The sequence below is a fragment of the Podarcis muralis genome, chromosome 6, assembly GCF_964188315.1.
Source record: "Podarcis muralis chromosome 6, rPodMur119.hap1.1, whole genome shotgun sequence".
Taxonomy (NCBI): domain Eukaryota; kingdom Metazoa; phylum Chordata; class Lepidosauria; order Squamata; family Lacertidae; genus Podarcis; species Podarcis muralis.
This window is the reverse complement of record NC_135660.1, coordinates 97,168,813-97,183,138: the sequence shown is the minus strand read 5'-3', so window position 1 is coordinate 97,183,138 and position 14,326 is coordinate 97,168,813. Positions and strand designations below refer to the sequence as shown.

Genomic DNA, 14,326 nt, shown 5'->3' with positions numbered 1-14,326 from the left:
CACCTAAAACATAAAAAAAAAAACCAGATGTTCCTCATAAAATTAAACTTTTAAGAAAACGAGGAAAAAGAAAAAGAAATGCTTTCGGGGATTGGTTTTTTAAAATTCCTGTGCTTTATGAACTGCTTGAAAATGAAGCAATTCCCCATAGTGAAATTACAGGTCTCTTATTTTGTAGGCCTTAAATTAAAAGACAGCTGAATGGAGTACACTTCTTAACTTACTCTGAAAATTCAATTATTTTCTCTTAAGTAACTGAAAACTGAACTACGTGTCATAATACATGCATGCAAGGATTAACACCCTTCAAAAATAAGCAAAGATTTTTGACTGATTACGGTATAGCAAATAAAGATTTAAAATCATTGTGCTGAAGTAAGAAAATTCATACCACAATCATACAAGTAAAAGTCTGGTATACTTTTGAAATTATCCTGCATATATGACCATTATAATAAGCAAGGAAACAAACAATTAAATTTAACTGGATGCTCATCCCTGGTTGTGACTGAGGAGGAGCTTTTCATCCCATTTTTTGTACCTGCTGAGGAGACACATGCTATATCACATACTATAATCTGTCACTGTTTGTATTCTACTTCACGGTTGTTTTTTTATACAAAGCCCCATACATCATTAAAATGGTGCAAGTGCTTCATGCAAGTTTGGCATGGGTTCACTCACTGACCTTCTTCCTTGTCACTGCCCCAGCCTCCTTCAGTATTATTGTATTCGCATTTTTGCATTGAATTTGTTCCATTTGTGCCAACAACAACAAAATGTACCTGTTCAGCCATACAGTGATCATTCTGTCTGCTAGTACAAGCTAAAATGCTGGATACTTTCCAGAAACATATTTGGGTACTTCACATTCCTAGAAACTAGATGCCGTTTAATCCCATGCAAGCAAATACAACATATGGAAACCCTGAGAATGTGCAGGAAACATACATTGATTATTTCTGGGACAAAGAGCACCCATATGCATGTCAGGAGCTCAGCCTACAATCGAGTAGGACCCTGGCAGAGACACATGCCCGACTGGCATGTTCTCTCCCTCCTGGTCGATTATTCAGGAGCTTCAAAAGCTTCCTTCTGTGCCAACAGACACTGGCACACTTCGGGATCCGCAGAGTTTGCGCAGTTGCGTAACAGACCTCAGCAACTCAGCATTTTGGCTAATCTACTTTATTTACATATAAACACACACAGAGTACTGCAACATGGGTCCCTCTCTCTTTAGCATTAGACAGCAAAGAGAAAAAACAAAGGACACTAGTCCCACTTCATGGAACACAGTAACACAAACATCCTGTCTCCGTCACTTCCCACTCTGTGGAGTCAAAATATACACCGTCATGTGATAGACAAAAATCCTATAACTGCAATCATGCAGCAGGAATTCTAACAATGAATGTACATCGTCTGATGACTGAAGCCTCAAATGATGACTACTGTGAGTGAATATATCACCACTGTATTCCATGGACTGAGCTTTCATATCACATTCACAGTGCTTTTCAGTGGAATCGCCTCTAACATTCAGCTACTAGGCACAGTGTGTATAGTATGTGTGAATAGAGACCTTAAAGGAGAAGTGAAAAGCATAAAGGTCTAGAATAGACACACCACAAGACATCATTACATTACATCAATACATTATTTTCCTTTCCATTTCCAAAATAGCTAAGTATTAAATAAATGATTGTAAGGCCCACGTGGTTGAAAAAAGTTATATGAAGTCCATACTTTTGCATTATATTGTTTAAAAGTGTGAAATGATAGCATTCACATTGAATGAAGTTTTAACTGTATGCTGCTTGAGTATAACACAATTACACAAACTGTGCATGGCACAGAACTGTTTGGTTGCTTCCACACTAGTTCCTTTCTCTGGAATTGTAATTCTTCATTCACTTATTAATTTAGGGAGAATCTATATGACATTGTTGCAAAACCACTGCATGCTTGTTTTGTCTGAGATAGTCACCCATGTTTTTCCCCCAGACCTAGCCTGGCCTATACACAATCAGTGGGTAGATTAGTGCTGGGTAAATATTTGCAGTATACAGCTAGGCAGTGAAAAGCCTTCAGCAATCTATAGCCATTATGAAGGATGAGGTATTCACAAAGTAGCAAATGCTGTGAGAACAGGGATGGTGCAAGCACGTATCTGTTTTCATCTGCAATTTGCTGGGAGTATGTTTGAGTCAGAGTTGAGAACGATACCTGAATGAAGAGCTTTGAAGAGAAAAGGTGGCTTCTAGAATGGAGAACCCGAATAAGTACAACATTGGGCATAAAATGTCAATTCAATGCTCTAATAAAAATGGTGTGTATTGAATGCTAAAATAATTTTTTTAAACATGCTGATCAATTCTATATTTTAAAGAAAAGATTAAGCATCTTTCACATTTAACTTTAATTTACTGAACATCTGAAATAAAGTATCTTCTCTATGCTCCAAAGAATACTAAACCTCATCAAATTTAAGACACCAACCTCCCATCATATAGCAATATAGTGGTACCTTGGTTTTTGAACACCTCCGTAGTCAAATGTTTCGGATCTCAAACGCCAAAAACCCAAAAGTAAGTGCCTTGTTTTTTTAACATGCCTCGGAAGTCAAACAGGAAACATGGCTTCTGCTTTGAGTTTTACGTATTAAGGCTTCCGTTTTGAGGTTTCGGCTTTCAGTTTTCAAACGTTTCGGAACTTTAGCGGACTGTTTAGGCATGCAAGTTTAAAAGCTATATTCCGATTAATTCAACATTAATTTGAAGACAGAAATTCAATCCTGAATTTCTCAACAAAGGAGTGGACACTAATATTTAAATAAGTTACATTTAATTAAATAAGTATTTTATTTCAATTGATATGCACTTTGACAATAGTTAAAATCTGCACAGTGTCTGAGAAAAGACAATCACTAGCAAAACTGATATTGGATCTTTAGTACGAAATAAACCTATCAATCTTGATGTTGCATAGTATTTTACTTATGCATTGTATTTTACTTATTGAGAAACGTTTAATGAACAATGAAAGAAGCTCTGAGAAGTATCATCAGTAGAAGAGGAATGAATGAAATAAGTGGAAATAAGGTGACACTGTGGATTGGTAGTTGCTGTAAGTAATATAGAGACTGCAGTGGTCAGATTATCCTAACACAATGTTTAAGTGGTTCAAACATTGTGTTTATGATCATGTGAATAATTCCAGCCAATCTGGAGTTCTAGATTCCATGAGCAACCCTGGTGATCAGTTATTGGATGTCAATTTCAGTGATCACAGGAACACTTTTTCAAATTCTGAGGTTGTGCTGCTGGCCAATAAATGTGATTAGCAAGCTCGCTAATTATACTGTATATGTGAAAGAGCACAGTAACAGCTGGGAAAACATAGGCAAAAGACCAGGTGCCTTATCCAGATGTGCTCTTGTGCAACTGTTGGGATGATGTTTGTGCAACCCAGTTAGAAAAGGAGTAATCACATCTATCAACTGGGAGGAGGAGTAAAGATCTGAATCCAGTTTTCTTTGACAGCTTATTTGAACCTCACTAGTGCAATGGAATAATTGCACACTTTCCCTCATCAAATACCCTGTTCAGTCAGCAAATTTAGAAGAAACTCTACATCAATCTTATCAAGGAACAGAGTGTTCAATTGTTTTCTCACCTCTTAAAATATTTTATTTGGCGAAAGCTCATTTCCTTCTGAGAAGAATGGATAGAATGGATAGCACATAAGACAAATGCAGGGTATATATTTGCATCAACCCACCACATTATAATTCTGATCTTTTGAGGCTTTATGAGGATGACTAACTTCCAGAACCACTTTTGGAAAGCAACAATGAAACCATAGTTATATGGTGGAAAACTACAATCCTATATATGATAACCTACAAGGGAACAATTTACTACTCCTTAACACATTGCCTAATGACTCATCCAAACCAGCCTCTGGACGGAGGCAGCGATCTCCTTCATACAGTAAGAAGAGGCAGGTGTTTGAAAACCTCTTCCTAGCACTTGCCCTTTGCCTGGTATTCCAGATGAGGATAAATCAAGAGGGGTGAGGAGCTTCCAGAAAACAATGACCTGAGTCTCACATCTTACCCCATTCTTATTCCAAAGATTAAGTATTACTGATTAAGGTAAAGGTACCCCTGCCCGTACAGGCCAGTCTTGACAGACTCTGGGGTTGTGCGCCCATCTCACTCAAGAGGCCGGGGGCCAGCGCTGTCTGCAGACACTTCCGGGTCACGTGGCCAGCGTGACAAAGCTGCATCTGGCGAGCCAGCGCAGCACACGGAAACGCCGTTTACCTTCCCGCCAGTAAGCGGTCCCTATTTATCTACTTGCACCTGGGGGTGCTTTCAAACTGCTAGGTTGGCAGGCGCTGGGACCGAGCAACGGGAGCGCACCCCGCCGCAGGGATTCGAACCGCCGACCTTTCGATTAAGCAATTAATTAATTAAGTATTACTGATTAAGCAATATCTATTTGTTTGGGCAATGACAGCAATACACTGAACGGAACCTGTCAGGAGGAGGGAAGTCCAGTTCATTTAGCCATTTGGGCACAGCAGCTGCCACTAGAAAGAGCAAGGTTCTGCTTCAGCAGGATCTCTCTGCAATTTGGGGAAGTGTTTGCTATTGTATAACATCATCTACTGTTTCCGCAGTGCAGAATATATTATTTAAGAACACCACTACTTTTCTTTCCTTGTACCTGCAATGCAGGTCTTTTTTGCATCTACTTCCATGATTCTATGTTTCGACTGTGAAGATACCAAGAAAGAGTCCAGAAATATTGTCAAAGGATAATTACTATGTTTACATTAGATTTACAAATTAGTAATAGGTGCCAAAAGTGGTATGCCACAGAAAAAAATACTATTGGGAATGGCAGTTATTTACTTCGTAATTGTAGAATCTTAGTTTTGTATTGGCTGTATGTATAACAGACACAAAATTAACTTGGAAGATCAAACTGAAAACAGCAGGTGGATAGGCAGAAAATACAAAACCATTTGGATATTGGAGATAAATGGGTGCATTTCAAGTGAAATGTGGTTTTAAATTTAGATAAATGCACAACAATCAGCAGGTGGGGAGGATTAACACCAATACAAGCATCAAGCTGGTGAATGCCAATTTTCATTTTTAAAAAATTGCAATATATTTCACAGTTTACTCACACTGTGAAAATTCACACTGAGGTATGTGCATTAGGTCTGACAATTTGTTTCCTATATACCAGACTTATGTGACTTGTAAAGAACAACAATGTAGAACCGTAAACCAGACACCTCAGTATTTTTTTAAAAAGGTTAAAATTGTAACAAAGTTTACTGTGGGTTTATTGAACTTCCAATATAAGTATACACCTTGATTATGCACACCCAGTATTCCCTGTATGCTGTACTAAAACTACCAAAATGGCAAAGAAAAAGCTGCATTCTGCAACCTGTATAAATAAAACAATTTTTCCTGATTTCACCAGGGATGAGATAAGAAGTTTGGCAAGGCACCAAAGTACTACCTGAAGACCAATGGAAAATGTTATGTAACCACAATACTGGCTTCTGATATTTTACCAGATGTTTTGCAAATGCTTTCACTTCTATTTTAGCAGCCATATATTGCAGTACTAGAAATCTTATGGTTTTAAAACAGAAGTTGATCCCCCCAAAGCACATAATATTCTTCACATACAGTATTATCATATTCTGTACTTTTTTGCACTTCAATGGAACTGTGGAATACACATCTTCTTTATGAAAAATTGGGACATTTCAATCCTACAGAACACATAGAAACAAAATCACAAAAAATAAAATCCACTTTGGTGAGGTTATCACCCAGTGATTGTGAAAAACAATTAGGCTATGTAAACTGTATGAGCTGAAGATCACTGTGATGTGCTCCTTACCAGAACTATGCCGAGTGCCAACGACTGCTGGACAGATCACCAATTCTTACCAGAACTATGCTGAGTGCCAACGACTGCTGGACAGATCACCAATTCCACGATGGCTATGAAGATTATACCTCAGGACTGGTTTGATGAGAATGACAGTGAGACTGAATGCATGACTGACAAGAAAAGGAAGGCCTTTCAGATCTGGCAAAGAGATAGAAATTGTGCCACTAAGAAAAAACTTTATGCCAACGCTAAGGCTGAGGTTCAAAGAAGAATCAGAGAATGGAAAAACACCTGGTGGGTAAAAAAAGCTCAAGAGATCCAGCACTTAGCCGACACTCATAATGCACAGAGTTTCTTTAAAGCCACAAAGACTATCTATGGGCCAACAAATCATGGCTAAACAGACAGTACCACACTTCTACAAGATAAAGAAGCTATTGCACTGCACTGGAAAGAACATTATCAGCATCTCCTTAACCACAACTCCCCCATAGCTGCTGAGGTCTTCTCACAAATCCCACAAAAACAAATTAGAAATGAGCCTGCAGTATCTCCAAAACTGGGAGAGTTGTGTACAGCTATTAAGCAAATGAAAAACAACAAAGCCTGATAAGATACCTGTCAAAGTCTTCAAAGTGGGTGGAATTGAACTTACACAACTTCACAAGCTAATCGAAAAAATCTGGGAGAGAGAGGAGATCCCAACAGACTTTAGGGATGCCAAAATTATATCTTTTTAAAAAAAGGTGAAAGAATGGATTGCAGAAGCTGTCAAGGTATCTCTTTATTAGCTGTAGCCAGCAAAATTCTTGCAAGGATCTTAGCAAACCGTCACCTCACAATATCCGAGGCTCCCTTTCCTGAATCCCCAAATGGTTTTAGACCTTCTAGGGGGACAGTGGACATGATTTTCACCGCTTGAATGTTTCAAGTAAAATGCAGAGAGCAAAACCAACTCCTGTATATGGTGTTTATTGACCTGACTAAGGCCTTAGTAAATCGTAATGCCCTGTGGACTCTCCTTATGAAAATTGGTGCCCAGATAAATTTGTAAGCATCCTTCAGCTCCTCCATGATAATATGACAGCAACAATCACAGATAACAATGGCTCTCAGTGAACCATTCACAGTGGATCAGGTGATAAACAGGGTTATGTTATCGTCCCAATTCTATTTATTATTTTCATCTCCATGATCCTACACATTGTTGAAGGAAACTCCCCACCGGAGTAGAAATCATATATTGAAGAGATGGAAAGCTCTTTAATCTGAGTAGGCTGAAAGCAAAGAGTAATGTTACCATAACTTCCGTCATAGAGCATAAGTATGCTGATGACAACGTGTGTGCACACTCGGAGGATGACCTTCAAACCACCCAAAATATCTTTGCAGAAAAGCTTGGCCTTCACTCAACATCCAAAAAACCAAAGTGCTGCACCAACAAGCACAAAACAACCTCTCTGCAGCACCACAAAACCAACTCAATGGTGTAACGTTGGAAAGTGTCAATCACTTCTGCTACCTGGGCAGCTATCTTTCCACAAGGGCCAACATTGATGCCAAAATCCAGCATCACCTGAGCACTGCGAGTGCAGCTTTCTCCCAATTGAAGGGCAGAGTGTTTGAGCACCAGGACATTTGCAGGGAAACCAAAATACTTGATTACAAAGCTATTGTACTACCAACCTTACTGCGTGCTTGTGAAACATGGACCACCTATAAATGCCATCTCCAACTCCTTGAATGATTCCATCAATAGTGTCTCTGAAAAAATGTACATATCACTTGGGAAGATAGGCAAACTAATGCCAGTGTACTGGAAGAAGCAAAGATCACTAGTGTTGAAGCAATGATTCTTCAACATCAGTTCTGTTGTACTGCTCATGTTGTTCGGATGCCCAATTATCGTCTTCCAAAGCAACTACTCTATTCCCAACTTAAAAATGGAAAGTGTAATGCTGGTGGTCAACAAAAGAGGTTTAAAGACTCTCTCAATGCAAATCTTTAAAATTGTAGCACAAACACCAACAATTACGAAACACTGGCCTACAAGTGCTCCAACTGGAGAACAGCCTTTACCAAAGGTGTCATCAACTTTGAAGACGCTCAAACTCAGGACAAAAGGGAGAAACGTGCTAAGAGGAAGGCATGCTTGGCAAACCCTCACCATGATCAACTCCCCGCTGGAAACCTATGTCCCCATTGTGGAAGGACGTGTGGATCCAGAATTGGCCTCCACAGTCACTTACAGACTCACTGTTAAGACCGTGTTCATGGAAGACAATCTTACTTGGCTACGAGTGATTGGCAAAGAAGAAGAAGAGTTCCTGCATCACCATGGCTGGATACATCTTATACAAGTGTAGAGTTGGAAGGGACATTGAGGGTCATTTGGTAAAACCCCCTGCAATGCAGGAATCTCAGCTAAAGCATCAATGAGAGATGGCCATTCAACCTCTGCTTAAAAACCTTCAAGGAAAGAGGGTCCATAACCTCCCAAGAGACCGTTCCACTGCCGAACAGCTCTTACTGTCAGAAATTTTGCCATAGGTTTGAGTTCTACCCTCCAGAGCAGGAGAAAACAGACTTCTCCATCTTCCATGTGATAAACCTTAAGATATTTGAAAATGACTATCATATCTCTTCTCAGTTTCCTCTTTTACAGGCTAAACATACCCAGCTCCTTCAACCATTCTTCATAAGGCTTGGTTTCCAAACCTTTGGTTTTCAGACCTTCTAGACCCTTGATCCAACTACTCTGTACACATTCCAGTTTGTCAACATCCTTCCTAAATTGTAGTGCCCAGAACAGGACGTAGGACTCCAGGTGTGGTCTGGAGTCTATTACTTCCCTTGATCTGGACACTATACTTCTCTCGATGCTTCATCAAGCGAGACCACTCCATTGAAATCCCCCATCACTATATTCTATTATCACATATATCAAACAATTTCTCTTCCAATGTTCTTTTAAAAACATTGGCCCTCAGTAAGCTTAATTCCTTAATTCACACCCTCCATCAACACTGGGGAAAAACATAGGGAAATACATTTTCTGCATGTTTTCCATTCCACAACTAATACTGGCTTTGGAATGGGGATTTGCATCAGGGTGTCAGCTTAAAGGGAAGAGTTGGATATCCCTCCCTTTTCCACGCTGGCTCTCCATAACCTGCAGCTGCTTTTAATCAAAAGAGTAAGACAAAAGTGATGATTTGGGGAGATGTATTTCACATACATCTCTGGCATCATGCCAACTTTGGCTCCAAGAATAATATTTTACATTTCTGATGACATGGGCTGTAGACTATAAAGGCTTATGCTATAATAAATCTTTTGGTCTTAAAGGTGTCTGAAGACTCTTATTTGTTCATTGTAACTATCAGGGCTACCCGTCTCAAATTTCTTATGTAGCCATTGACTCACACCATAAAATGTTGGAATCAAACACAACTCTGCAGAATTTCATACAGGAGTTCTCCTCAGACCCATGAGCAAGCAATCATTTTTTTTTTTTTATGTTGCCTTTTGAAAGTTAAAACCATGCTCAAGGCAGCTTGCTCTCTCTCTATATATACACACGGACATATTGAACAATTTCCATATAAATAAGAAAGCTAAAATAGCAATTCAAAAATTTGCTATCAATAACAGGAACAACCTCCCACCACCATTGTAACAAAACGTCCTAAACAACACCCCAGCCCAAGAGTTTGTTCAGCAGCCTCAACTTTCGTAGCTCAAATTAGTCAGGGCCCTGCACTCCCAGGTCTGGTGGGAAAAGGCCTGCAATGAAGGGAGCTGGTCTTCCAGGACTTATAGCCAATAGGATGAGTTCCACATACTCCAAAGTAGCTCAACAGCGCCACCCGGAGCGCCCAGGATTTCTCACCTCCACTGTGAACCTGGATTCGTAGTTACAGTGGAATCTTGGTTCTCAAAGGGCTTAGTTGACGAACAAATTGGCTCCTGAACGGCGAAAACCCGGAAGGAAGGAAGTATTCCCATTTTCAAACATTTTTCGCAAGCTGAACATCTGATGTGGCTGTTGGCTATTGTTTCCAGGGCGCCTGTGCCAATCGTAAGCCGCACCTTGGTTTTCGAACATTTTGGGAGTCGAACAGACTTCCAGAACAGATAAAGTTCGAGAACCAAGGTTCCACTGTATTTCTGAACATACACCCTCAAGTTAAGCCTCTTTTCACAAAGATTAACTGGCCAGAACTGATTAGCTTTTTTTTACTTGTAGGTACCTATTAGTTAGAAGGGACGTGGGTGTCACTGTGGTCTAAACCACTGAGCCTAAGGCTTGCTGATCAGAAGGTTGGTGGTTTGAATCCCCGCGACGGGGTGAGCACCTGTTGCTCGGTCCCTGCTCCTGCCAACCCAGCAGTTGGAAAGCATGTCAAAGTGAAAGTAAATAAATCGGTACCGCTCTGGCGGGAAGGTAAACGGCGTTTCCGTGCGCTGCTCTGGTTCGCCAGAAGCGGCTTAGTCATGCTGGCCACATGACCCGGAAGCTGTACGCCGGCTCCCTTGGCCAATAAAGCAAGATGAGTGCCGCAACCCCAGAGTCGTTTGCGACTGGACCACATGGTCAGGGGTCCCTTCACCTTTACCTATTAGTTACTATTATTATTATTTATTCAATTCATATCCCTCCTGAAGGCACCCAGGGTGGCACCCATAATAACTAGGCTCCAAGTAAATTCCTGATTGGCCACAGAGACCGGTGCCATTACAGATAGAGCACATCTCATGACTGGGCAAAACATCCATCTTTTCCTGCTTCTTTTGCTCTCAGGTTCCCATAGACTTCAAAATGGGTTGAAGGGAGGAACCCTTGGCACTAGGGTATAGAAGCTTCTCTGGCAGCTGATCAGTCCTTTGATATGGCAGGAGATTCACTGTCTCTGGTGGCAACCTATCATCATTCTTTTGTTTTTATGGGAGATCTTATGTAAGATGGGGTCTGCCAGTAAGGAAAAGGCTTATCTGAAAATGCCAGGGATTATTCTGGGTTTCAACACATCTATCATGCCTCCTCTTGTGTATGAGGGAAGGCAGAATATGTATATCCTTCCATGCTATACAGAGTTTTTATAAGGATCTGTATTCAAATATTTATAATCTGCTCCCTGATAAATTGAAGACACTTTTTAGTTGATCAAAAGTTCTTAATTCATCTAATTTATAAATCATTTAACTGTTGAAACCTTATTATAAAATATATGGAATGGTTTCTACAGAGCTTTTTTTCTAGAAAAAGAGGTGCAGGAACTACCAAGAAAAAGAGGTGCACTGCTGCCCAGATCGCAGCAACCTACTGCATGCCGTCTCCAGCATGCAGCTATGAGAGCCATTCCGGCAGCAACACTAAAAAGGGGTGCTGGAATTCACCACACAGTAAGTTCTGGCTGTAAAAAAACCCCGGGTTTCCATTTTTTCCTGTTGTATAACCATCAAAATGAGCACAATTTTCGAATTAATCAATTCTGTTAAGTTTTTAAATACTTACCAAGGGGAGCCATATATCCTGAAGCCCCTTACTGTCACTTCTGAATCTTGAAGGTATATGCAATTTGTTAAGAGAGACTGCACATTTTCGTAGCTTTCTGGCTTCAGCTTGGATACAGAGGGAAAGTAGTAAAAGTCCTGCTTGATTAAGTCCGCCATGAACTCTTGGTCAAACGTCAGTTCATGATTGCCTGCTATCACAATCTTGTATTCATATGGTAGGCTGCCTAAATGGTAGGGAGAAAACACAATAAACCCATTTATTGTTACACTTATTTTAAAAAACCCCAAAATGAAGTATGCATATTCAAATTATGCCACCGATGTTGCCAATCATTCCAAAGGAAGTCCAAAGACGAAACTCATAGTGGTTATACCTAGGAAAGCAATACGGCTTGCACTTCTTCAAGTGCTTGGCAAGTCAAACCCTTTAAATATTTGCTTCTTGGACTTCGGCGCCATCGCCGAATGGCGGACTCCCTCCGAGCTCCGGAGGGAGCCTGCTCGGCAGCGGCTGGGTCTTACCGCGCCGGCGACGCGGGGACCCTTAAAACCCACGGCCACGGAGGCCGTGGACATGGTGACTCGGCTGGCACCGCTAGCGCCCTCCCGACTCGTGAAGGAGCCTTTTTAAAGGCTACGGATCGGGTGCCGGGGAGAGGCGCGGTGCTTTGAGTCCTCTGCTAGCCCTGCCGAGCGAAGCCGCATGCCATCCGGCGGAGAGCGCTGACTTCTTCCATTGAGAATTCGGACTTTTAACAACAACCCGTGAGTAATTTGGAAAACCGGGTTTAAAAGGAGAAAAAAAGGAATTTTTTTTCGGATTTGGTACGAGCGGGGGGGGATCCAAAAAGGAAGTCAGTCCCCCTCCCTACTGTAAACATTCTAAAACAAGGACCGGGCAACCAAGGTCTCGAAAGAACTGTATTTTTGATAAAAACCAAGAATTTCACGATGGGAAACTACAAGAAACTGTGCTGGAGGAGAAGAGTGGAGGGAGAAGGAAAACGTAACCCCCCCCCCCCCCCGGGAACCGGGGCGATTGGAGAGAGAGCCTGGTGAAAAGAGACGGAGACTTTGACAGCTGTCAAAGTAGCTGTCAAAGCCGGAAAAATTTAAAGAGGACTCTGTTTTGAGGACTTTGTTGGTTAAATTTGTTACAATTTGCTAAGATTCGGATACAAAATGGCGAAAATGGTGAAAATATGGAATAACAACTAGACTTTTGGACTAGAGGAAACAAAGTTATAACAATCCCCCTAGAGGAGTTTCGGGACATTACAAAGATGGTTGTAAGTGGAAAAATACCTTCGGAATTTTACAGGACTGGTTATCTTCTGGGAAAGCTGCAAAACTGAAACAATATTATGTCTACAGGGGTGTTTACATTAAAGGAGACAATAGAATTCTCTATTGAAGAAAGGAAGGGACTGAACGCAAGTTTTTGTTCCTGAATAACAAAATCCCCTGTAGAGCTACTAAATTTCTGAATTAGAAAGTTTCAGCAGCGGAACAAGATGAAACTGGACTACAACATGGAAAGAACAATGGGGGGAGCCTTAAAGACCAAAGATTGGAGATTTGAAGTTAAATACTATAAAAATAACTTTAAGCTTTAAAAAAAAACAAAAAAAACTGGCAAGGGACTGGGGGAAAAATCTGATTATGGATTTAAGAATTCCAGGCAGACAACATAGATTGGTGGACAGGGGGAACTCAAACCGGGGAAGGGGGGGGGGAGAACTAGAATCCAAAGGCTTGCAACTATTTTTTGAATTCTTTTTTCTATATACTTTTTATCTTTTTATATCTTTATATTGTTTTTCTTTATATATTTTGTTGGGTGTTTTTATTAAAAAAAAAGGGAATTCGTGGAAGGAAAATGGGGGGGACCTTGGGGAGAGAATTTTTGCTTTTTATCAAGGGTAATGATGAGGACTGTATAAGCTTAAATTTGAATATTGGGCTAAACAAACTAAGTTTAAATTAGGAGGGAGAGCTTGTTGAGCTAACGATATGAAAGGGGAATATGGCAGGGATGGGGGAGGGGGGGAGTCCCAGAAAGTGGATAATGAAAATAAGGTTTTAAATGCATTCTGTTTTTGTCTTATCTTTACTTTCTGTTTTCTGAAAATTTCAATAAATATGATTTTAAAAAAATAAAAATAAATATTTGCTTCTTGTGGGCTAATAACCAAAGTGAAGAATTGTTCAGTGATTTTTGCACATTTGTAGAAATTTTACTTACCATAATTAAAAGTTATAATTCATTGCAAATTAAAAGGTAATTTCAGTGTTTCACAATAATAGCTGACAAATTTGTTTGTGTCATTACTAAAAGTATCAAACATGTTCAGGTTTTAAGTATCTTTTACTTAAATGCATGGCCATTATTTGACTAGTCAATTGATCAACTATTTATGATCCAACTTTGTTCCCCAAGCACTGTTCTCCTCATTTGAGTTCTGATACTAGAAGTGAGGTCAACTACGCAAAAAGCACCTGGAAGGTAAAATACAGGTGTGGAGAAAGTTCAGCACATCTTACTCAGGTACATATTTTGCTATTGAAATACCTGCTCCTAGTGTGTTTATGACATTTCCATAGTTAAACACACAAAACACATCTATCACATCTCACATGGCCCTAACTGTCAATATACATTAGTACAGTACTTCGGTAAATATCCATTCTTCCCCATTTTCCCCCTAGACACCTATTTTTCCATACAAGCTAAAATGGATCCCCCTACCCTGAAATCCTATCAGAATTACTCATCTACATGAATATGTATTTTGAAATGATAGCTAACAAATCTAGCTTTAATATAACCTGGACATATGTACTTTTTAAAATAAAAAAGCCCACTCTCTTTC

At 40.1% G+C, this 14,326-nt stretch overlaps 1 protein-coding gene across 9 annotated transcripts in view; it reads right to left on the bottom strand.

Moving 5' to 3' along the window:
• The window catches only part of MPPED1 (metallophosphoesterase domain containing 1), an 84,166-nt gene that overhangs the window by 32,803 nt on the left and 37,037 nt on the right, over positions 1-14,326 (bottom strand). For all 9 annotated transcript variants that reach the window (XR_013393327.1, XR_013393326.1, XM_028728727.2 and 6 more), the window contains exon 5: positions 11,452-11,677. Coding sequence is in view for 7 of the 9 variants with exons in the window: in XM_028728727.2 (XP_028584560.2) it covers positions 11,452-11,677 (226 nt within the window). In the remaining 2 variants the exon portion in view is untranslated. The remainder of the gene's footprint in view (positions 1-11,451; positions 11,678-14,326) is intronic.